The sequence below is a fragment of the Urocampus carinirostris genome, chromosome 12 (genome assembly GCF_059441175.1).
Source record: "Urocampus carinirostris isolate Australia breed hairy pipefish chromosome 12, RoL_Ucar_1.0, whole genome shotgun sequence".
In the NCBI taxonomy this organism is placed as follows: Eukaryota; Metazoa; Chordata; class Actinopteri; order Syngnathiformes; family Syngnathidae; genus Urocampus; species Urocampus carinirostris.
In genome coordinates this window covers 15801158-15826674 of record NC_142360.1, presented here as the reverse complement: position 1 = coordinate 15826674, position 25517 = coordinate 15801158, and the positions used below count along the sequence as shown (strand labels likewise).

At 38.6% G+C, this 25517-nt stretch overlaps 2 protein-coding genes and 1 long non-coding RNA gene across 5 annotated transcripts in view; 2 read left to right on the top strand and 1 right to left on the bottom strand.

The window, feature by feature from the left end:
- LOC148355073 (uncharacterized) overlaps positions 1-16317 on the bottom strand; it is a 35508-nt gene extending 19191 nt beyond the window's left edge. Inside the window, exon 1 of one of the 2 annotated variants that reach the window (XR_015852263.1) lies at positions 16269-16317. This is a non-coding gene — a long non-coding RNA (uncharacterized LOC148355073). Of the gene's footprint in view, positions 1-1940; positions 2013-16268 lie in introns of those variants that run through there. The other variant, XR_015852262.1, reaches the window with a different exon arrangement.
- Positions 1831-13786, top strand: ift38 (intraflagellar transport 38). Of its 2 annotated transcripts, XM_088350117.1 has the most exons (13): positions 1831-2695; positions 2808-2919; positions 4349-4433; positions 4527-4706; positions 6231-6326; positions 6392-6475; positions 6564-6697; positions 7250-7391; positions 8678-8750; positions 8831-8968; positions 11223-11272; positions 11384-11428; positions 13366-13786. In XM_088350117.1, exons 1-13 carry the CDS (start codon positions 2674-2676, stop codon positions 13513-13515), a joined length of 1311 nt encoding a protein of 436 aa, XP_088206243.1. In that variant the 5' UTR covers positions 1831-2673; the 3' UTR covers positions 13516-13786. The 2 variants fall into 2 exon arrangements, with proteins under 2 accessions (XP_088206243.1, XP_088206245.1); XM_088350119.1 differs by lacking the exon at positions 11384-11428 and having other exon boundaries at positions 1835-2695.
- ccdc124 (coiled-coil domain containing 124) lies at positions 15858-25390 on the top strand. The gene is made up of 5 exons (XM_088350120.1): positions 15858-16005; positions 18939-19116; positions 19209-19389; positions 22721-22826; positions 23420-25390. Exons 2-5 carry the CDS (start codon positions 18958-18960, stop codon positions 23622-23624), a joined length of 651 nt encoding a protein of 216 aa, XP_088206246.1. The 5' UTR covers positions 15858-16005; positions 18939-18957; the 3' UTR covers positions 23625-25390.
- Positions 25391-25517: the final 127 nt, after the last annotated feature.

Sequence of the window (25517 nt, the reverse complement as noted above, 5' to 3'; positions counted from 1 at the left end):
AAAAGGAGTAAATACCACACACAAAGATTTTTGAACCATGGCCTACCAAAATGCCTAAACACCCAAACAAGTTAAGCACCTCGGCACCCAAGTTGGTCATGCTTTCGTCCCTCCAGATGAAACGGGACACAAGAATGCGGCCATGTCACTCGGGTCAGGCACAACACTCTTCTGTTCAACAGCAGGGCCCGACCGCTTTCACTGGTTTACCCCTGCCGCATCATACAGGTGCTCTGCCCATCCCTTAGAGTGCGTCTAAACATCCCACTATCCTTTTACAACACCTCTCCACTCATTAGTATCACCAGCAAGAGCTCTAGATTCCACTATATTTAGACCTCTTTCCTGCAGTGCACTCATAACACCATCCATCCACGTCAATCGCGGCCTTCCTCTTGGTCTCCTTCCATTGACTTCTGCTCCGTAGATCCTTTTCAACATTTGCTCCTCATCCACCTTCTCCATGTGTCCAAACCAACCGAGTACTCTCTTATCCACCTGCTTGCTCAGTTCCCCTATTACTCCAGGGTAATAGAATACGGGGTAATAGAAGCTTGTATTAAGATAAACTGATGGTGTTTACTTACATTTCGAGATTATTTTAATAATCAATTTCAAACTGCATTTTATAGATCAGAGTTGACCAACCTTTTAAAAGCTGAGAACTGCTCTTTGTTTCTGATTGGTGCAAAGGGCTCCCAGTTTGAAATTAATTAGTTTATAAAATAACACATTATGATATTACTTTGTTGTTGTTGAGATTGAACAAAACTTGACTTGTTACTATGTTATTACCAGGTTTTAAATATTGAAAGTAAAGTTAAAATATGCTCAGTCAACCACAAGAGAAATCACACCAGTTACAAATCAAGTTTTCTAGAAAATCGCGATGACCCCTATCACTGGTGAGCAGGGTTGGATAGGGTTACTTTAACTTGATTACTTTCAATTACTTTTGGATTACTCCAATACCAAATATGCTAATAAAAGACAAAATAAACTAAATATGAATACAATTACTAAAATTTGTGCAGGATTGGAAAGTAACGGAATACATGGAACGGCAAAAATGATGTTGGCAAGCTGTTTGGATTTATTTTTATTTTGTTTCTGTCGCATTTTATGTTAGTTTTGCCGGAGATCAAAGAGATCAAAGCTAGGAGAGAAAGCTTACCACGTGTTGTGAGTCATAATTTTATTCATATTTAGTTTCTTTTGTCTTTTATTAGCATATTTGGTATTGGAGTAATCCAAAAGTCATTGAAAGTAATCAAGTTAAAGTAACCCTACCCAACCCGGTGAGCGACTACTCAGGTGTTCCTAGGGGATACCAGGTGAAGTGCTCACTAACTCAAATATTAATATGAACTGTAAATTGCATTTTATATCCGATTTAGTACAGTAATGTACTTTAAAATTCACAATTAATTAAATGCACTGCAGTTTTGATTTTTGCCAAAGGGGGTCATTGTTTAACCTCTGAATCCCTTCGAGTTTTATTAAAACTTCACTTGCTCATCATTGAAGATGCTCAGCCACAATTGAAATCATAAAAAGCCTACTTGGTTTTGTACGACAACTATTTTTTCTTAACATTATTGGCATCCTAGAGCAATAAACAAACAAAACTGAAAATGTTGTTTACGCACTGGAAAAGCAATACTATACGTTGTGCTTCAACACCCTCCTCTCCTATTGGACTGTTTTGAGCATGGAGGTTTACGATTGGACAGAGATGCGTTGGTTCTTCCGCGTAGTAGAACCGAGCGTTTCCGAGGGCCGTCTGGCTCCTTAACAGGTAACCGTTGGCGACTCAGAAAACACCAAACGGGACTTAATTAGTTGTTTACCAATGGAGATTTTGATTACTACATGACGAACAATCGCCCGTGCTACAAACCTGGACGATTCGTTTAGTTATCCTCTTAGCATTAACTCACCTGTGCGAATGCTTCGGATTTTAATGGGAATGCGCAATGCAGAAACATGCACAGCACATAGCTACAAGATCGTCCTATTCTTAAATTTGTTACAAGTGCAGACCACGACTAATTGTTTTCCGGGTGTTTTCTGTTTAGTTTTTTTTCCATTTGCAACTCTGTAGCATGCATATAGTCTGTTTTCATACCGATTCATTGGGAAATGTAAATGGTCTGCATTTAAATAGTGCTTTTCAAGTGTTGAAAATGATACATGTTTTTTTTTTTGCTCAATCACATCCACGATCATAAACATAACAATAGGGTTTATTTTTTTTTCCTGTGTTGATGTTGTTTTCCTTATCAAATCTCAAATCCACATTCTAAAGAGGTTGCATGAGCTATCGTGGCTATTTATTAGAAGTAACATTGAAAGTGGACGAAGTCATTAAAAAAACAAGTTGGACATCGTGTGCTACGTCTGTGATGAATACGCAAATAACTTCTTTTATAACACATTCTTAAAATGCTTATAGTGATCAAATTTGTGCAAAAGATGCTATTTGGGTACCACTAATGCCATTTACTGTATGGATTCTTAAGTAGGTCATTTGATCAAAAGACTAAGTAAAATATATTGGATATTTGCCTGCTGTAATTAGTTTAAAGACAATTAAAATTGATGTTTTTATTGTAGTGGCAGAAAACTCATTCACTTTTTTTTTGCAAACCAGTGACCGGAACACAAGTCACAATGTCCTTCAGAGATTTGAGAAGTAAGCTGTCGTCTCACATTCTCCTATGTCCTGTATATAAATATGACTCGATACATTATCACAATTCTGCACGCGTGTTTACGTTGAATATGTTTATGTTTTGTAACTGCAGATTTCACGGAAATGATGAGAGCTTTAGGATATCCTCGCTTGATTTCTATGGAGAATTTCAGAACCCCTAACTTCAATCTGGTGGCAGAAATCATGATATGGCTCGTTAAAAGGTACTTTTCCCCTTGTGCATCTGTGCTCCAGTTTCAAGATTTTGTTTCAATTCATTATGTGTGTATTTCTACTGTGAATGGATGAAGAAGAAAGCTTTTAAGTGGGATATCATCAGCCTGCAAGACCATTCTGCTGCCCTAAAAATATCTGAATCGTGTGATGTCATTATATTTTGTCCATCAATACATATTAGTAACTATTAATAGTTAAATCAGTGTTTTTGAACAATTTTTGAGCCAGGGCGCGTTTTTTTTACATTGGAAAAATTTTGCGGCACACCACTAACCAAAAATGTTAATAAAATGACACTGAACGGTATGTTTAATTACAACATAATTTATAATACCCCCAGTTTTTACAGCACAGACACTTGACAATGACATAATATTTGCAGAAATTGATTCATAAATGTTTTATAAAAGTTTAAATTTTAAAAAGTGACATTGGATAATTTCTCACGGCACACCTGACGATCTCGTACGGCACACTAGTGTGCCGCGGCACAGTGGTTGAAAGTCACTGAGTTAAATAACTCCAAATTATTTTTTAGCTTCCTTTCATTCCTTCCCGCCCCGTGGTTGCGTTGCTTACAGATTTGTGTTTTCATATTTAACCAATCACATTTCAGCCGTTACTTGTCTCTTTGGTCATAAATATTCCCAGAGGCCTTCAAAAGCAGATCTGAAGGCCATTGTAGCAAAACATCTGTTTGATAAAGCTGTTTAGCCAATCAAATTTCAAGTTGGCAAGATCAAGGCCTTCTCGCAGGCGTAAAGAAACCTCATTTAGGGGGCGATCACGCACCGAAGTCTAAAATATATTCTAATTATTAATATTCTGTTCCTTTTTTTCACTCTACAGTGAACACTTTACTCATTTAAAGATTAAACATTTTATACTAAGCAGCTTTAATGTCAGGTAACTCAGAATCTCTGAAAAACACATACACAACAAATTGGTAATAAAAAATATTGAAATTTCAGTGCAACAACAAAGTACTTGAAATACAAGAACAAACTTTACATTTGTTATGTAAAACGCACTATCCCTGAAAAACACTGGAAAAATAAAATATTTACACATGCTCATACTCAACAAATTAAAAGTCAGCAATATGGAATCCCTGGAAACGAACCATGCATTATTATTATTGTTATTATCCAGTCACAAAAGAAAAAATAGCATCTCTCAGGAACCGACTCTTGATTGGTGGTAAGCCGGCTCCTGTTGTTCTCTTCCAAGAGCTGGCCTATAAAAACAATACATCACTGAAGGCCTAGGGGTAATATGCACGGCCTGCCACTGGAAGGTCTGATAAGAAAACATCATAGTATATCTGTTTCAAATTAGTCATTTCCTTGCAGTGATTTCAAATTTGTGTAGATGTATAAAAACTTTGTGCCATTCTACCCTCATCCCAATTTACAGATATGAACCTCAGATGGACATTCCCCCAGATGTGGACACCGAGTCAGACAGAGTATTCTTCATAAAGGCTGTAGCTCAGTTCATGGTGAAAACAAATATCGCTGTCAAAAAAGTTTTTGTACAATGATTGTAATGCAAAGTAGGACAAGCTGCTCATTCTTGTTTCTGCGCGTTGTAGGCAACCAAAGCGCACGTTAAGTTGAACACCAAACGTCTCTACCAGGCTGACGGCTACGCGGTCAAAGAGATGTTGAAAATCACCTCCGTGCTGTACAGTGCAATGAAAACCAAGCAGATGGGGCTGGAAGACAAAGTTGAGGAGGACAGCGACAAGTTTAAGTCTGATATCAGTTCACGGGTAAGATTGTTGAGCATTGTAAATTCCTTAAATAATTGTTCTTTACAAATGCATATAAATCAGTATAGCATTTTACACCAAGCTTTTGAAGATGAAAGCTTCTTCTTTGTTACTGAATAGTGTGAAAGGATACAAGTTTGATACGCAATGTTTGTATAGTTGCTTGAAATCCTTGAAAATGCTTGCATTGTACTGCTGTGTTTTCAAGGATTAAAACGTGCTTGCATTTTGGGTTAAGTGCTTGTAAATGCTTGAAATTGTTGCCATGTTTTTCAACAAGTCTTGCAGTAGTGTTATATTAATAAGCAGTGACTGTTTAGCCAATCAGAGTGCAGAATTCAATGTATGATGCAAATCTGCAGAGTAACAAAACTGTGAAAAGAAAACCACGTTAGAGCAAGGGATTACTGTACCAGCATTGGTTTCGCCAGCGCACCCTCGCCAGTAATAAGTGATTGTGGACAAAATGTGCTCTCTTCAGATGTTACAGTGCGTTGCAAAATATTTGGCCCCTCTAAGACATTTTTTCCATATTGGCTTCAAACTTATAGATTAAAAATGTATAAACACTTCCTAAGAATCAGCATTATGTGAGACATAATCATAAAAAGAAACCAAATTTATTCAACGTTTTATATTGTGCTAACAAAAAACTTTTAAAAGTAGGCGTGAAAAATATGGATGTGTCTCTATAGCTTCAGTACATCTGCAAACTGAAATATTTGCTTGTTCAGCCTTATAAAATAGCTCAAGTTTCTTAAGTTATGATCTGATCGTTTGTTACAGCAGTTTTAGATCTTTCCACAAATGCTCTACAGGACTAATATTTATATGACTAATAGTTGTTTTATGCACAGATTGTCCCTCATCAACTTTGTATGCTGCAGGTCATCTAGTCTGATAATAAGCCTCTTGGTTGTTTCTCTAAATAGTTTTCTCCTTCTTTGGGCCAAAAGTTTAGTGGGCGATCTGGTCTTTTTTTGGTTTTATGCTCTCTCCATTTTGATATTATTGCTCGCACAGTACTCCGGGTGATGTGTAAATGTTGCAAAATCCTCTCATTTGAACTCTTCTTTGGCTTTATCCCAACCTGCTTGGTATGTCCTTTAGTTTTGATGCTGCCTGTTCTCCAGTGTCTCATTTCACAGACCTCTGAGTCCATCACAGAGCAACTGAGACTCAGTGACACGCAGGTGCACCCTGTCATTCCTAGTCATTTAGGTTGACATTGGATTATTCAGAATTCAATAGGGACCTTCTGGAGTCAGTTGGCTGAGCTGAGAAATCAGGGGGTCCATATTTTTGCAACACTTCTTTTCAGTTTTTTGTTGTTGTAAACATAATATAAAATGTAAATAATTTGGTTCTACTTCATAATGTTTTTGATTCTTAGGAAATATTTGTAGTTTTTTAGTTTTATGTTCGACGCCTGAATTTGCCAATAAGACAAAAATTTTTTGGGCGACCAATACTTTCGCTGCGCACTGTATTTCCATTTATTGTTTCTATGTGTCTTCCTGGTAGATTCCTGACCTAAAAGCAGCACGTCAACTAGCGTCTGAGGTCACGGCTAAAGGAGCATCCTTGTATGATTTACTCGGCAAGGAGGTGGAACTTAGAGTGAGTGGAAGCAGATTTCAAGTCCCGATCATTTGCATGTAAGTTTATCATGCACTTTATATTAGGAAAAAAGAACAGCAGCAATTGCACGACCTTTGGAGATTGACGGGACGGAAAAGGCCCTGAGAGTCGCCATCAGGGAGGCCTTGGTCAGCACAGCCGTTTTAATCAGTATTTTCCTACTATTTACTACACTGTTTTTAACTCATGAGCCTTTATTATGCTTTTGATTTCAAGGAAACGGTGGAGAAAACCCAAGAAATGCTGAATAACATTGTTTCAGATGAAGCCAGTCTGGATGCCAAGATAGAAAAAAAGAAACAGGAACTGGAGAGGAGTCGCAAGAGACTTCAGACCCTGCAGAGCGTGAGGTAAGTTTACTAGGGATTCATCAGACACAAACACAGCCAATGAACGTTTTCGTTGTGACCTAAACATGGGTGGATGGATGATTGGTTGGTTGGTTTGTTGGGTGATGAAGTGCTACCAAATAGAGTGCTATGATTCTTCCATAGTTGACTACACCAGTCTATGGCCAAATTACGAAATATGTATTTTCTGCGAAATATCAAGCATTACTTATTGACAATATTTATTGTTTCTTGGTTATTTGTGGTACAATAGTGCCATCTTCTGGACTTTTTCAGTAACAGCAGGTTTGTCCTAGAACCACTTTCAACTTAAAATGGTGCTCTTTAATGGTAGTAGGAACTACTTCTTTTTCTTTTAAAATAATTCTTTTTATCCATTCTAACATACATTTTTCGCGTTTCAGGAGCTGTTAACATATACTTTTTTTTATCAATTATTATCATTTTATTATGATGGGCTGTGACATTGCCACAACATGCTGTGGCCCTTGTGTGTGTGGAAAAAGGATGGAACATACATTTGTTTCACATGCATTCTTTCTCCTGTGTTAGACCAGCATTCATGGACGAATACGAAAAGATTGAAGAAGACCTGCAGAAGCAGTACGAATCGTATGTGGAGAAGCTCAAAAACCTTTGTTTTCTGGAGTCACAGCTAGATGATTACCATCAAATGGAACAAGAGCGCTTTGAGGTGGGTGGATAGTCGCAGGCTCAGATGGACACCAGGGGGTGCTAGAACTCCCACCACTCTGCCCTCATTTGTTTGATGAACTGAGGTCAAAAATTACACACCGTCTTTTAGAATAGTTACCCGCCTAAAAGTACACGATGTGATTTAAAGCTAGTGCTCAAATAATGCAACTGCAATGGGAAAAAAAAAATCTGAAAATTCTCTTAATCCATTCTAAAATATGTTTTTTTATGTCAGGTAGTTCTGCTAACAACAAACAAATACATTTACAGCTTTGTTGTAATATATAAAAAACAACTATTTTACGTGAAACTATAAAAACAGCAAAATGATTCCTTTATCAAACTGATTCTATTTTTCTCCAAAGTATTGATATCAGAAGGATGTAAGATATTATCGCAAATTTTCATTGTATTGAATCTAAAACTCATGGTGGTGGAAGCAGCTCAGCTGTCTTGAAAACAAGAATAACACCAAGAATTAAACATCCCTTTTCCTTTTGACAGTTTTCAAGTGACTAAAAATTGTGTGCGGTTCACCTTTCTTTTTTTCCCCACTGTATATTGTTCACTTTGGCTACATTGACACTGCAGAGCTTAATTCTCAATTCCGATTTTTGGTTGAAATCCGATGTTTTTCTGAGATTGTTCTGAGATTACCTACTAAATGCGGCTTGCATGCGACTTCATATCCAGTGTGAACGCCACAATTGGTCCGCATGTGCAAAAGAGTCCACGTGAAGTCCCACGCGATGCACTTATGTTTACTCATGGATGTAAACAGCGGAGCGGTGTTCACCCAAATATTAATTTAATCCAATACCTCGCTTATCCCAATTGAATACTGTCTATGTGGTGAGGTTTGGATGTAATAATCGTTAGCTACCACTACAGGATACTACTATTTAGGAATAAACATGAGTGACATGTGAATCCGCGATGAGCTGTTGGCTTTTCCGTAAGTTACAAAATAAACAAGTGTTCATCTTCCATAAATGTGTAGTTTAATGATACCTTGTGTTTTTGTACGCCATTTCTTTATTGCTCCGCTTCCTCCCACCTGGTTGAAGGCAGATTAGTGATGTCTGCTGCGTATCAGTGATGTGCAGGTCGCATGAATGCGCCTAGACCCTTCAGACAGAAGTCACATTCCAAAAGATTGGATATGTATCGGATTTAGGACTACAAATGAGAGTGGCCTGGTTCTGGTGTGAAAAAAGCAGATATGTTCTGTGCAATAAAATCCGATTTTCCTACAGTGTAAACCGAGCCTTGGTCTCTTTGCAGGAGGCTGAAAATACTCTGCGAATGATTCAGCAAAATCTGAAGGAGGAGGACAGAGACCTAATGAGGAGCTCACGTGAGAACTCAAAATGATACCGCCTGGGGGGGTGTAGGACAAGTTTCACTTTGCTTCTGTTCTTTGAAAAAAAAATTCAGATAAAGATGCAGATTCCGATGTTGACGTTCTTGACGACGAAGGCGACCTGGACAGTGATTTGGAAGAATCTCGTCAGTCCAATCCGAGACTTGCTCGGAATGGCTTCACGGATGCCAAACAGATGAACGACATGTTCAGTATGTCACTTTTCATGCAATTATTTCTATAACAGCGATGTAACTCTGGCTGCAACAATTATTTCATTTATCATTAGATAATCTAAAACAGAAGGTCCCAAATCATATCACCATTCAAAATAGGGACTACCGTACGGTTGGATAGCGATTACGAATATAGTATTTACTAATGCACCGAAAGTAAAGGTGAAAAAAATGTGAGCTTTATATCAGAATATTTGAAAGCGCCAGTGCTGTTGTCATTGCTGAACGCTGCGGCAACTAACTTGTGTCATCCACGAACGAAACAGCTTTATGAGCCAGCTCTTGGAAGTGAACGTAGAAAGCAGGCTCTCCACCCATGAACAGGCGGTTCCCTCCGAGACGCCTTTTTTTTCATGTGGTTACCTTTTGTTTTTGGATTTTGTCCTTGTTTCACTTTTGGTTTTTTTTTCTTTATTTTTCCCCTTTTTAAGTAATTCCATGCATAATGTTAAATGATAATTGGTAATCCATGCTTATTATTTCATTCTAATTAGTAATACATGGATTAAAGTAACAAAAACAACCTGGAGAGCCATTTGGGCCCCAAAATAGTCGGAATTCCCATCTCTACAAGTAAACTCCGGTCAAAGATGTCACCGCGGTATTTCGTATTTAGAGTGCGTGCGTCACGTCACAGTTTTCCTATCTCCCCGCACATGTGACAAATATGGCAACCGACACCAAAGATAGAAAACATTTTTGATACCCTTTGCCATTGCTGCCACGCCATTTTCCTCCCAAGAGACACAAAAGCAAAAAATTCTGATTGTGGGTGGCGTCAAGTGTGCGCAGGGCTTAAACCTTCTGTCGTTCCGTGCTCCGTCTTAGCAGATCTAAGATCTTAGTTGTCAGAACACCAGTTGTATAGATGACTTGCGAAAAGACAGTCTGTTTTATCTCATTGTCACACAATTTTTAATCACAGTAACAGATCGCATGTTTATTTGTTACTATGATGTTGAATTATATTTTATTCTAAGCATTGTCAGTGACAAATGTATTTTCCTTATTATGTATGAGTTTGGTGCTTTCCTGCACCCATATTCAAATCCTGTTGCAACCAAAAACCTATATTTCTGCTGCAGTCTTGGCTAAACAGCTCTAAAAATAACCTTTTTCAAAGACACTGAAAAAACATTAAATAGTTTTTTAAAATACCCCTACATGCAGTGATGTGCTGTTTGGTCCATGTCTAGTGAGGCACTGTAGGATTGGGAGAGCAACAAAACAATGTGTAACCTAGTATAGAAATAAAAGGTTTTCTTGTCTTACCTTAACTTATAAAAGCATCAATATATAGGTAATGCTCCATTATGAACAAAGGTTTTTGCGACAAGACAAAAATATTGGATGGCTTCACTTGCTGTTTGCTAACAAACATTACCACTAATTCAGAATCCTTGTTCTCACTACCCCCCCCCCCCTGCCATGAGGCAAGAGAATTGCATGCCTCACTCTGCATCTGCAAATGCTTAGCAACGTAATATGTTAGTTACCAACAATATTGAATAAAAAACATCGATAGACAAGTAATACTCAATTATGCTTGATGGCTTCACTTGCTGTTAGCATGCTATTACGGTGACTAATTGTATTGTTTAGAACTGAGGTCTGTGCCAAATCAAATTTAATGGTCTCACTATTGCCTTCTGCCATTAGGCAAGAGAATTGCCTTCTCACTCGACATGTCAAGCGCTCAACACAGGAATACATTGCATAGTAATTATATTTATGATTCGTAAATACAGCGATCTTGAAAAAGAAAATCCAAACATTTTGAGGTTAAATAAGGACAAGAATTAAACACGGAATAGATGGAACCATTTAATTCATTCTTAATTTTATATTTCCATGCATGTCACTGCTCACACATGGGTTGACCGCTGTTAAGCAAATTTGAAAAATATCAAATTGACCAAACTGTGACCGATAAATTTTCGATTCAGGCATCAGCGAAAAGTTTGGTTTGCGTTCAATACAAAGAGAATTGGTTTTATATCAAGATTGACAAATAATGAAGACTATAACTTTGGGAAAGATTAAATTCTGAGCATTTGTAAACCAAAAGCTATTCAAAATATTTAATCATAAAAATAGTTATTGATTAATATTTTAGTTGTTGCACCTCGAAACTCTGGGTTATTCTTTGTCAATATTCTATAAGTTGCAATAGTCAGAGGAAAATACAGCCAAACATCAAGCAATTATATGTTTTTGTATTTTCTTCCAGGAAGAGGAACAAGATTTATTGGGAACATGCATGGCGGTGACATTGATGAGGTAAACACTTAAATCAGTTTTATAAAGCAAGTACCTCTGCCCAAAGAATATATTTTTTTGTCAATTGTTCTTCTTCTATCACCTCTTTACACTCACTTTTATATTTTTAAGCCCACATTAGCCATTTCCAAAAGGACAAAACAGAGGAAAGGGAAGGTTTGTGCTGGGCTAACCGATATTTAGTTGATTGCTTTTTTTTGTGTATTTAAACTAGATCATCCATTTAGATTTGTTTTGTCACTGACTGTTCTACATATAGTTTTGAAGTCCCCATGTACGTCACATATGTCAAACTCATGACCTGCGGGCCAAATTTTCTTATCTGGCCAATAAGAGCTTAAAATATATGCATGCCTAAAACAAACCAGTCATAATTGTACTTCCACCCAAAACTACATTTCCTAGTATGCCTGTTGAAAACCATATCTGCAAAGTGACTGCTCACTGCCACTACACGAATATCCAATATATACTAGAGGGTAAGGTATTAGAGGTAAGATCAGGCCTTTAAAAAAATCCAGCCAGACCCAGCCTGCGCTTATCATAGCCCAGCCCGAGCCCGACAAAATAACTTGATTTGAGCGGCCAAGCCCGAAGTTAACACAAAATTTCACATTTTATTTGTGAGAAGATTTCGGTTGTCTGGAAATTCTTGTAACTTGGATTTGATCTTACATGTCGCGCAAACTTTTTGCCTGAAGGACATCTCATGTCTTGAATTTCTCCTAGCTTAAGTAGCTCGTAATATAGACGTATCACTGTATCTAATTTATAATATATATGTGTGTATATATCTATATATATATATATATATATATATATATATATATATATATATATATATGTATTACAGTACAGACGCTGTCCTACTTACGAGCGATCATTTGTAAGTTGAAATTGTTCATAAGTTGCTTCATTGCTATATTTTGTATGTTTAAGGTTTATACAAGTATGTTTAATGCTTATATAAGTAACCCGTATTGTTTACTAAATAAATAAATGTTTAATGAAAGAATATGCTCTATGAAGAAAGATAAGGTGAAGTTCAACTTACTTTTGGAAGATGTGCTTCAAGACGTCCTCCTCGGTGGTAGAGAGTGGACGAAAAAAAGCGGTTCAACCATTTTCTCAACTGCATTAAGCTTTCTAAATTCACTTTTGTTTAAAATAAAACGGCTCGCCTCTTCTTTACACTTTACGCTAACCATATTGAATGGATGCATGAGATATTAAACAATAAGAATGTTCTAAGCGCGCTGGAGATAGTACAGACATAGACAGTATAGAATGTTTACACACGAACTAGGAAGAGGATGCGGATTTTTTTTTCTTCTGGGTGGATGCTGGGTGAGCTCGCACAGCGTCTCACACCGGTAGCAGCGGAAAGAAGTACTACAGTAATGACCTGTTCTCGGAAAAAGGTGCACACAATACAAAATCTAACTTAAAGCAATGTCCGGATATTTTTCGACATACCGTAAAAAAAGTTCGTATTTACCGTTTTGCATACGTCGAACGGTTGAGGGGAGTAGGGGAGCATTTGTACTTCAGAATTATATCATTTAAGTAGAAGTAAAAAGTAGTCATACAAATAATTACTTGAGTAGAAGTATGTGCATGCTGTGCAGATCCCCCACAAAGGGAGGGATGAAAATAACGATTGAGAAGCCCGGCCCGGCCCGACTTATTGATTGACATAATGATTGACATTTTGATTGACCCGGGTTCGAACTCAAGATCTTGACAGATGGTGACATTTTTTAAATGCAACCGTTATGTTTGAGACTTAAATATTTAACAAATTTAGAGTTACTTTACATGACGGAGTAGTTAAATTTATTTGACATACCAATTACATTTACTTACTGTGCATCCAGCCCTTTGAGGACAGTAATTAGCTGATGTGGCCCTCAGTGAAAATGAGTTAGACACCACCCCTGATGTAGGTTGTTTCCTTGGAAATTAGTTTACAGTTGATTGTGCACATCTAGTGTAGTACCTTTTTTGTGGTAAGTTTGTTTCCTGTTGAGATAAAACAATTAAGATTTGTCGATTTAAAAAAAAAAATTCTGATGATATTCTTTCTATTTTAGTCAGAAGATAGTGAGATAGAAGTGGACGAAGATGATGAAGAGGATGAAGGCGAGGAGGACAGTTTGGAAGACCATGTGGCAAGAGCAACTGGAACCTCCAGGGGACGCACGAGACCCCCTCTATTCGACGAGAGCGACGACGACTTCTAAATTACAAACATGCCTTTTTTTATTTACATTTGGATATGTGCATTCATATCGTAGGTCCACATTCCAGATCATCTTACATAACATATGAATAGGGTCAGAAACAGGCAGTTCTGGAGCCGCTTGAGGCTCTTTGGCACTCCCTAGTGGCTCACTGGCACTTTTTAACTAAAGTGTTTGATAATGGAAAATGATATGGGTTCTGTAGGAGGACAAACATGACTCAAACATCCCTAACATTTTCGAATGAATAAAGATATATACAGGGTTTGTACGGGTGCGTGAAATCCTTGAAAACGCTCGAATTTTAATGTTACATGTTCAACGATTGAAAAGTGCTTGAATTTTGGTTGAAGTGCTGGTAAATGGTATAAACTGCCGCATGTTTCTCAAGAAGTCTGCTTTAAAATGAAGCCGACATTGCTCTTTAATGGCAGAGCGAAGCCATTGCATTTTTTTTCCACTCGTGATTTACTGCAGTTGGCATTAGTTTGTACAGCATTGTTCGAGAATTCATCATCGCCCCCCTTACGGGTCACGCCCAAGAAGACAAGTGCATGCTACACCTCAACAGGGCAGTCTGGAATATATATTAGTGCAAGGATTACGTATCGTTTACGAACTTTTATTATGGACCAAAAAAACGAAAAAATTATGGTAGTGTTTTGTAATGGTAACTTCCTGCAACTGAAAATTTAAGCCACATATTACTGTCAATTTTACCCAACACTTATATGGGGAGATATTTGTCCCTAAACAAATTTGTTCGCAATTTACTCATTTTTTTAAAATAACGTCTTGATAAATGCACTCGCAAGATTAAAAATCATACATGTAAATCGGGGCAGCAGTGGTTAGCGCGTGTGCGGCACAGTCCTGAGGTCATGGGAACCTCCTGAGTGGGTTCAAATCCAGCTCCCAGCCTTACTGTGTGGAGTTTGTATGTTCTCCCCGTGCTTGCGTGGGTTTCCTCCGGGCACTCCGGTTTCCTCCCACATTCCAAAAACATGCATTTCAGGTGAATTGGCCGGTCCAAAATGTCCCTAGGTGTGACTGAGCAAGTGAGTTGTCTGTCCTCGTGTGCCCTGCGATTGGCTGGCAACTAGTCCAGGGTGTCCCCTGCCCATTGCTTGCTGGGATGGGCTCCAGCATCCCCGCGACCCTACTGAGGATAAGCGGTGCAGCTGATGAGATGAGATGAGACATGTAAATCGCAGATATAATTTAGACTTTGCGAAATACATGATCCATACTGGATTTTGTTTTTTCATGACTTTGAAAGTTTTTAAAAAAAAGCTTCAATTTGGCCATGAAATAGGTGTACGAACCTTGTATATACAGTACATTGTGAATCTTTCCACATTTTGGGTGTCCAAACCCCTGACATATGTTGAAGTCATGGCCCAAGAAGTTTTTTTTTTACCACTCCTGGGAGGATTTTGCATCATTATGATATTATTCGTCAAGTCAAGTCATGTTTATTTGTGACGCCCTTAATCACAAGGAGTCTCAAAGGGCTGCACAGACCACAAATCATTGCAAGCTACAGACCTATGAATTCAAGTATAATATAAAATAAAACATAAAATAAAAAAAGATGACCATGTTACAGTATTATTTTATTTGTTTGCTCACATTAAAAGTGCTTTTTAGGGAATACAAATACAAAAAACACTAGATTTGCAGTAAGCAAAGTTAGCAAAAATTGCACCAACAGAACACAAAATTAGACTTACACTGTTGGTTATTTTCCTCGGTTTACAACTGTATATATATTGTTCAATGGACTGTTTGCAGTTTAATCTATTAGATACCGTATAGACAATATAATCAAGAATCTTGTATTGTTTTTTTACATTACACTTCTTTTTGAAAAAAGGAATAGTTTTAGTTGATAGAATTTTGCTCAATAAAAATATTTTAACTAAGTTGAGTGATAGAAAATTGCTATTTTTTTTCTTTGAAGTGAAATCAACCCACTTTTCTATATATGTTTTTTAGCTACTGGTGGTGCCTAAATAGAAGCAGCCTTTTTACTGTTTGTCTGGCAGATTTGTAGTGTTTGCATGTTAGTCCCGTGCTTGCCTGGGTTTCCTCCGGGCACTCCGGTTTCCTCCCACATTCCAAAAACATGCATTTCAGGTTAATTGGCCGGTCCGATTTGACCCTAGGTGGGAATGAGCGAGTGAGTTGTCTGTCCCTGTGTGCCCTTCGACCGGCCAGCAACCAGTTCAGGGTGTCCCCAGCCCAGATTGTCTACATGGAGATTTATCAATTAATTCAAACAAATAGATAGGTCTCCAGGATGAGCCCCATGGCCACATTTTTTAAACCAATGTGTCCCCTTCCAAGTCAGAATAACCAGTTGTGACGTAAAAGGGGCGTTCGTGAAACGGATTACGTCATCAAGGTGCGTCGACAGTATTTGTCGTATCCGTCTACAAAAAGTACTAGATTCTGTGGTTTAATTACGACCTGCAATTCGTCTTACTGGTATGATACACAATATTATATTACAATCTTATCTGCATTCATTGACAATCAAACAAATAAATATAGCAATAAGTTGTTTGACATGCAAGACGTGTTTATCGAATAGCAAAAGAGCCACGGTTAGGGTGATGCTGGAAAACACAAGCGTGGGCATAAAAAATGGAATAATGCTTAAAATCGTCTCTCAGTTTCTAATTTCCTATTAATTCATATCATAATAGGAATATTTGCATCTAAACGTGTACAAAGTTGTGACCATTTACCTTATCTTTTGCGCACAACTCGTCTCAGCATTTCGTCATGTATCAATGAGGAACTGCCGTCCTATCATACCCCTGATTTCTGCGCATTTTATTTGATCATATTTTTTGAAATGCGAACGAACAATATATGTGACGTGTAACTTTAAGTGACAGTGTGTGTTATTTGACTCCTTGTCGCTGTATTGTGTTGTGCGACTCAATACGAGTGCCAAAATGCACATGGAAGAATTCAAACTACGAAAACTGAAGGTGTCAAAGTGCACTATTTTTCTTCTATATTTTTGCTTTGCCTTTACATGTTTTTGGGGTACCTTTAGCAGCAAGATGTGTCAGATGAAGTTATGTAGAATAGATGCGTATCTTTAATAGTAGTATACTACTAGTATTTAATAATATTCCTCCGGGGACTCCGGTTTCCTCCCACATTCCAAAAACATGCAAGTTAGGGTAAATGCCCGGTCCAAATTGTCCCTAGGTGTGAATGTGCAAATGAGTTATCTGTCTCTGTGTGCCCTGCGACTGGATGGCAACCAGTTCAGGGTGTCCCCTGCCCACTGCCCAAAGATGGCGGGGATGGGCTCCAACACCCCCGCGACCCTCCTGAGGATAAGCGGTGCAGATAATGAATGAATGAATGTCTATATGATTAATTTTGTCCATCCATTATCTGCACCACTTAGCAGGGGCGTGGGGTTGCTGGAATCCATCCCAGCTATCTTCGGGCAGTTGACACCCTGAAATGGTCGCCAGTCGCAGGGCACGCAGAGACGGACAACTCACTTGCTCATTCACACCTAGGGACAATTAACCTGTCATGCATGTTTTCGGAATGTGCGAGGAAACCGGAGTGCCCGGAGGAAACACACGCAAGCACGGGGAGAACATGCAGACTCCTCGCAGTAAGGTTTGATCCCATGACCTCAGAACTGTGCCGCACACGCGCGAACCACTGTGCATCCATCCTGCTCTATGATGATTTATGTGTTTTTGGTTATTATCTAAATCAGTGTACAGTAGTTGTTTTTTCAATGAATGACGTTTTGTTTTTTTCACCACTAGGAGCTGTTTAAATAATACACATCCTTCTAAACAAATTCCTCCATTTGAAAAGACACAATTCCCAACTGATGATAACCATCTAGTCAAAGACTATTTCTGAAATCTAAGCTATTTTAAAGGACTGTGAATTTAGCACGTCCTAGTGGTAATAAAAACCTTACTAAAATATTGTTAACGTAAATAATGAGCTAAATACACAAACTATCATGCAAACGTGATTTTTACGGGAGAAATGTATTAATTTTACAGAACATGACACACAGCAGCTGAGTAGTTGGCGCGTCCGCGGCACAGTTCTGAGGTCATGTGTTCAACTCCAGCTACCAGCCTTGACTGTGGAGTTTGCATGTTCTTCCTTTCCTCCGGGCAATCTTGGTTTCCCACCACGTTCCAAAAACATGCATGTCAGGTTAAGTGGCCAGTCCAAATTGTCCCTAGGTGTGAATGAGTGAGTGAGTTGTCTGTCTGTGACACAATGACAAGTTCAGTGTGTCCCCTGCCCACTACCCGAAGACGGCTGAGATGGGCTTCAGCACCCCGCGCAACCCTACAGAGGATAACCAGTGCAGACAATAGATTGATGGCCTCAATTAGAGGTTGCTATGCTACAAGTACCGAAAACCTTGTGAACGCTGGGGAGAAAAACAGAAGAAAATGTTGTGGTTTGGCCTCTTTGAGTCTCCATAGTTTGTATTCTTCATTTTGCTTTTTAGTTTTACACTTTTTGGGTGCACTTTAGTGACATCTAGTGGTGAAATAATACACACTGTCCTTTTAAATATCTTTAACTTGTGCTAAATGACAATTGTGCATACATAAAACAAATGATCCCAGCTACTACAGCAATAAGAATGAGAAAATATGTTTTTTTGGTTTAAAGCGAATAATGTTGTTTGCTTTTCCTCGTAAATGCCCTCTATCTGTACAGAGTGACAGGTTTGATCAAAATTGGAGCTGCAATAGTTGATTGCCTGATATGAGGAATCACTTCAAATATCAGGAGAAAATGTGGTTTTGTTCATTTATGGTGAGTATTATATGTCAACTTATAGAGGTTTTTTTGCCCCTTTAATGTCTTCTTCTGACAGGTTTAACCGCAAAAATATGTACCCAAAAAATAACACATTTCTGTATTGCTGTAGTAGCTTGTGATGGTAAGGTACTGTAAATAAGGCATAATAGTTTTTGTTATGTAAATCTCCGCAAGCTGAAGACATTTAGGAGAACTCATTATGGAACATTGAACATCTGACCAAGTTTTACTCCGTCTAATAATATTGTGCTTAAGCTGCTGATGCCAAGAACCTCCTGATTCTGTCAGAAAAGCTAAATGAACGCTTGATTAAAAAGACATGGAATTTAGGGGAGGCACAATGTTCTGCTGTGCATAGTCAAGTAATTGACTTATCAGAGCCGAACGCTATCAAATAGATGTTGGTTAAATACCTAATGCTGAAGTTAAGTGTGTATTTAAAGATAATATTACTCTATACTATTTCAACATGTACAGTATAATTGCTCAGTGTACAATAGTTTACCTATGACCTGTGTTATGATTTAAAAGAGATTAATCTACATCCTTAATGATGGTGTGATCACATTTTATGTAAGCTGAACGGTGGCTGCCGGGATGCCCAAGAAGTTCCAGGGTGAGAACTCAAAGGCGGCCACAGCCAAAGCCCGGAAGGCTGAGGCCAAGGCAGTGGCGGATGCCCGCAAGAAGCAGGAAGAGGATGATGCTCTTTGGCAGGAAACGGACAAACATGTATTGAAAAAAGAACAGAGAAAGGTAAAAAGTTAGGCATACCCCTTATTTTGCCAGAACTGAGATCCTATCCACTTTGCAAGGCCAGTTTCCAACTGTCCAACTGCCTTTTCCAGGACGATAAGGAAAAGAAGAGGCACGAGCTACTGGAAAGGAAAAAGGAAGCGCAGCGACTCCTAGATGAGGAGACCGCCAGCATAAAAGGAAAAACACAAAAGGAGGGCGGAAAGGTAACCCGAGCCCAGATAGAGGAAGCTATACACATGGTCCCTCAGCCTCACCAGTCCAAGCCAAGAGGTAAGCTTAGAGAATAACTGTTTACTTACTATAGACCCCTTTCCAGTCCATCTTACCAAGGAAATTCAATTGTTCTCAAGTTTAACTATGCGTGAACTAAGCTGCTGTAACTATAGGGTTGCCATTGTTGCTCAACAAGTCTGCTTGAAAATGACATTGACGCTACTCTCTGGTGGCTTCGCCTTGTCATTGCATTTTTTTCTTTCCTCATGATAAACAGCGGCTGGTATTAGGGACATGTGCATGCTACACCCAAACAGGGCACCGTGAAATGTGTATTATCGCAAGGATTACGTATTAATTTTGGGTCATGCAAAAAAGTTATGGTAGCATTTTCCAGTGCTAAATGTAATGGGAAGAACTTGTAACTTAAAATGTAAGCTACATTGTTACCCAGCACCTTTATGGGAAGAATTTTGTCTAAAAACAGTTTGTTAAAGGCTTTTATAAGTAACCTTTATTGTTTTGTACTAAAAAATAAAAAATCATAAAATAATATGCTCTCTAAAGATAAATAAAGTGAAGTTGAAGTTAGTTTTGGAAGATGGGTTTCAAGAGTTCGGCAACTTCCTCCTCCGTGTTAGAAAGTGGACAAAATAAAGTGATCCAACCATTTTCTCAACCGCATCAAGCTTTCTAATTCCACTTTCATTTCAAAAGAAACGGCTCGACTCCTCTTAACACTTTACACCAACCATATTGAACGGATGCACGAGATATTAAACGATAAAGATGTCAACGTTCTTAGCACGCTGGAGATTCAGTATAGAATGTTTACACACAAACGAGGAAGAGGAAGTGGATTTCTTCTTATCCAAGTAGTTTTCGACATGCCCTTTTTTCGTAAATCGAATGGTCGTAAGTAGGGGAGCGTCTGTGTATGATTCACACTGGATTTATTCTTTTAAATTGAGACTAAGCCTGCACGATTTTGGAAAAAAAGGTAATTGCAATTTTCCAGACCTGTTTTGCAATTTCGATGCGATTTTCGATTTTACAAGAAAAGTGCATTCCTGTGGTTGTTATGTTTTTGGGGAGAACCTAAACATAAGTGACACGCATACCTCGGGATGACGCCCTTAGAGATTGAGAGAATACCACTATTACAAAATAATTCTAGTTCTACCCAAAACAGAATTGCAGTTGAATATTTTTTATCGTCATTTAATTAAAGTACAACAAAATGGGAGGGTTACTTCTTTAATTGTAACAAAATGGTTTAGAGAGAGGCTAGCTAACTACACGCTAGAGTAGTTGCCCGTTTAGTGGGTAATGGATCTGGCGTCGGTGACTAGCCACGTTCGGCAGTGGTGGCTTAAGAGTAGTTAGCCTAGCTCTTAGCTTTCCCTTCTGATGCCGCCTCAGTTAAAGCCACTAATGCTACGAACTGTGGCGTTTGTTTTGGCGGCCAATTGTGAAAAGGGCTTGGTTGACTGACTGGCAGCTTAGACCAGCCTGACAAAGTCACGTCTTGCCAACTTTGCCTCGCCTTTATTGGTTGGTGCCATTAAAACCTGCTTCTTACTGGCCGGCGCTGTAAAACCACAAAATCTGACAATTCTTGTTGGCCAAACACTCCGTCAATGAAATAACAAACTGGAACTAGGACTCTTTGAAAATAACGCAGTGGTTTGTGTTTACACTATCGCACGAATTCACATCGCAATATCGATTCGATTTCGGTTCATCGTGCAGCCCTAATTGAGACATTGGAAATTTGTCATCAAAAGTCCTTAAAAAGTGCTTGAATTTGGCCATGGAAATGGTTTACAAACCTGAAATATAAACCTGCCACCTGAACCACTATATCATCTCCTTTAACTAACTGTCATAAAAAGTGATTTTACTCGTTACTTATGGTCCGATATGAACCATGCTGTACGTAAGGCAAAAAAGTCGCGCCGATCCAAAGAACTGGCTTTTTTATGTTGTTGACTTTGATCACTAAAATAAAATTGCCATCTCGCTGTTTGCACATGTGGGAATTTTGGTAGGAACCTGTTGCACACATGAGACCTGACAGCAAGACGGCACCATGACGGACGTAAACCGTAGTAAACCAGGGGTATGGCCAGTAAACCGTAGACAACAACAAAAAACACCACTGGCAATGACTAATCAAATGAATTTTGTGCAGCTGTCGGATGAGCTTACCTTGTCGAAAAGCAGAAAGAGCGGTATTTAGAGAAATCTTCCTCCTGACGTATTCACAGATCTAATTGAATCGTTTGGGCTGCCCGACTTCAGTCCACACGGTCTGTACCACTATATTGCAGATGTAGTATCCCCATACACCAGTGCTGATCTAAAAGCTTATAAATTCTGGATGCTAACCAGTTTTTTTTAACCCTAACGCCTTACTGTGCTTCTTTGTGTCCAAAAAAGCACCCCCAGGGGAAATGTCCCCCTCGCGCAAATGTTACTAAAACAACTTCGTAAATGAATTTTGTGGGAATGTAATAGAACAGTACAGAAAGGGACATTTGCCCCTTGGATAGAAATCACTTTTGAGCATGTTGAAAATATTTAGTTAGGCAAAATGACTTTTTATTTTCTGACATTTCATTTCTACATAATGAGCATTATAGTAGAGCACATAACCATTTTCAATACATGTGAACTGTTTTGAATCACTGGTTAATCGCATAAAAGGAGCTTGTTTACGTTGTAAGAAATAGCAACAGCAAAACACTTACGTAGCTAGTTAGCATTAGCTAACATCATACGTGACATGTACCTACGTTACATAAAACTGCTTGGAAATACATCAAACGTACCTTGTAAAGAATACGCTACAAATCCTGGAATAATTTGCAGATAAACATTGCCGTCATCGGTCTTCATGAAAAAGGATACAATTCCAAATCAGGCTTAGAACCTTGCCCACTGCACAACAATAAATGACCATTGTAAAAAGCGGTGGTTATATTTTTCTGTCGTGTTTATTGATATTTGTTTCAACCCAAATGCTCATTCAAGCGCTAGGTTGCTTCTTGCCTTCTGTCATGGCTCTCATTCTGCCAGGAAAGAAAACATGACGTCACGTGCAAACGGTCATTATCCGAAACTAATGTGACTGTGTTTTTGTTGTGTGAGTCTGAGTCCTACAGACTATGCATTCTAATGTAAACATTGTTATACTTAGTAATAACTTGAGATGTTACCATCTACGATCATTTAGGTATAAACTGACATGTGTTCCATCGTTCTACCTTGACAATACGCTGCGGCTTGGCTATGTCACATTTGATTACAAACATGGAAAGGGTTCTATTTCATTGCCTCCATAAACCAACACTTTTATATGAAAACTGTTTTGATTAACTCACAGACAAGAGCCATGTGGAGTTTCCACTGGAGGAAAATATCAATAGAATTCTTCAGGAGGAAGGAACAGTGGAAGCCAGATCAATAGAAGATGCCATTGCTGTGCTCAGGTGAAATGATTTTCATACAGCAATTGTTTTGCTACATTTTAAACCTCGTGGCGTGAAGGTACATATTGCGTACGTTTTCATGCTTTTTCTATTTTTAATCTAAGCGAGAGCATTGAAAAGTAAACACTTCCCCCGGGTTGTGAAAACATATGGATGTTCAAAATTGATTGATATGTTATTGCATTTGGGATCAATTATGGGCCATTCAAAAAAATCTGGGTAGTGTTTCTCAGTGGTATATTGTAATGGGAATAACTTGCAACTGAAAATCTAATCTACATGTTACCGTGATGTAACACAACTCAAAAATGTTTAAACACGTTTTGTTCCTATTCACAAATATTGCAATTTATTCAAAATCTATGAATCTTTTATGTCTTGATAAATCCACGCGCAAAATTCAAAATCGCATATGTAAATCGATGATATAACTTGCTCTGAAAAATACATGAAACACAGCAGATTTCTTCTTTTAATGGTACTAGAAAAAATTGGCTTTGAAAGTCCTTAAAAAGTGCTTGAATTTGAACAGGACCACTGCCAAGTCTCTTGGAAGGCTTCTTTGACGTGCCCAATGCGCATCTTTTTTCCAGCATTGCGCCCGAAGACTTGGACCGCCACCCGGAGCGCCGGATGAAAGCTGCCTTCGCCTCCTACGAGGAGGTCAACCTGCCTCGCTTGAAGCTGGAAAACCCCAACATGAGGTTGTCTCAGCTCAAGCAGCTGCTGAAGAAAGAATGGCTGAAGTCTCCCGAGAACCCCCTCAATCAAAAGTTTGCTGCATACAACTCGAAGTGAAGGCAGAAAGCGAGCCCGCCTTTAACACTCAACTCCAGATGAGAAGGGCCCAATGCACCTTAGAGAGTTTTACGGCAAAGTCATCTACTTTCATACAGAAGTGAGCTTCATTAGTTTCCCTCATGTTTGAGACTTTTTTACGTTACAGTTTCATAAAAAGGACACATCGAAATCAAAGGTTGTTTATTCGTTTGTGCTTTTCATTTGAAACAGCAGACCATTCTCTGCATGCAAACTTTTACAGTGCTTTGCCAAAAGTATTGCCCCCTCGGGACCTTTTCACATATTGATTTCGGTTTATGTTTATGATTGTTGTCCTGAACCTGCGCCCCATTCTTAGGTTTCTTGAAGTTACTCAGTTGCTGCCAGAATCGCCCTAAAATTGGCTCAATCCATCATCTTCCCATCAACTCCTAATAATCTTTCCAGTCTCTGCTGAAGAAAAGCAACCACAGAGCATGATGCTGCCACCACTATGTTTGACAATAGGGATGGCGTTTTCAGGGTAATGTGTATTGTTACTCTTACGCCTAATGTAACACTTTGCATTCAACCCAAAAAGTTACATTTTGGTTTAATTCCACCAGAGAACCTTGTTTCACATATTATTTGTGTCTCCCATATGGCTTCTTGCAAACCCCAAACAGGCCTTTTTATAGTATTCTTTCAGAAATGGGTTTCTTCTTGCTATCTTTTCATAAAAAAAAAAAAAACTTATGCACCGATTGTCCCACCTCAACTGTGTATGCTGCAGGTCACCTGTTGTGATCATGAGCGTCTTGGTTGTTTCTGATTAATTTTCTCTTTTTTTGGGACAAAAGTTTAATGACGCGGCCAGGTGTTGATAGGTTTGCAGTGGTTTCTTGCTCTCTATTTCAATATCATTGGTCTCACAGTTCTCTGGGAGATATGTAAATGTTTAGAAATCTTATTGTATTCCATCCATGCTTTTAACTTTTCCAAAGCTTTATCCCGAACCTGCCTGTTGTATTCTTTGGTCTTCATAATGCTGCTCTCCAGTGTCTCCTTTTACAGACCTCTGAGCCCATCACAGAGAAAGTTTATCTAAACCGAGACCTAAAGACACGTGATTCAGTCATTAGGTTGACATTGAATCATATAAAAGTCATTAGGGAACTTCTGGAGTCAGTTGGCTAAGCTGAGAGAACAGGCAGCCAATCATTTTTTTTTGTTGTAAATTTTATATAAAATACAATTTTGAAGTAATTTTGTTCCACTTAACAATTGTGTCTCACATGCAGTTGATTCTTAGAAAATATATTCAGTTTTTGAGCTTTCAGTTTGAAGCCTATAATGTGGCAGTATGACAAATAGAATTATTGAGGGGGGGGGCAATACTTTCCTTGGGCACTGTGGCTTTGTAGCAACTTTAACATCCACAACTGCAGTGACCGTTCTGATGAAGAAATGTCCTTTCACTTGCACTCCCCATATTTTATAATCTGTAGTTAGAAATATGAAAACGAGATGACTTTGATCAACGGCGAGCCGCTATTCCTGTTGAAGACTAACATGAAATGACTTTCCCATGATGTAGTTTTCACCCTGAGAGAAAAAGCAAATCTTAACATTCAGCGAAAAGGTAAGTGCTTAGGTTAATCATGTTACAGAGTGATTTTTATTTGAAGAAGAATTTTCAGTTTCAGTCAGCAACTAGTTAATATTGCAGTTGTTCTCTTAACTGCACCATGTATTTGAGCGACCTTAAGTTTGCTGTGATTAAAGTGGATGATAACATTAGTCAATTGTTCTGCATGAATGTGTCATTTATTAGTCGCGCCTTCCTTTTTCCTCTGTCATATTAGTTACCGATGATGCACGCATAGATTTGGCCCCCTCTTCTGCCTGGCAGGCAGAACGCAGCAGCAGGTC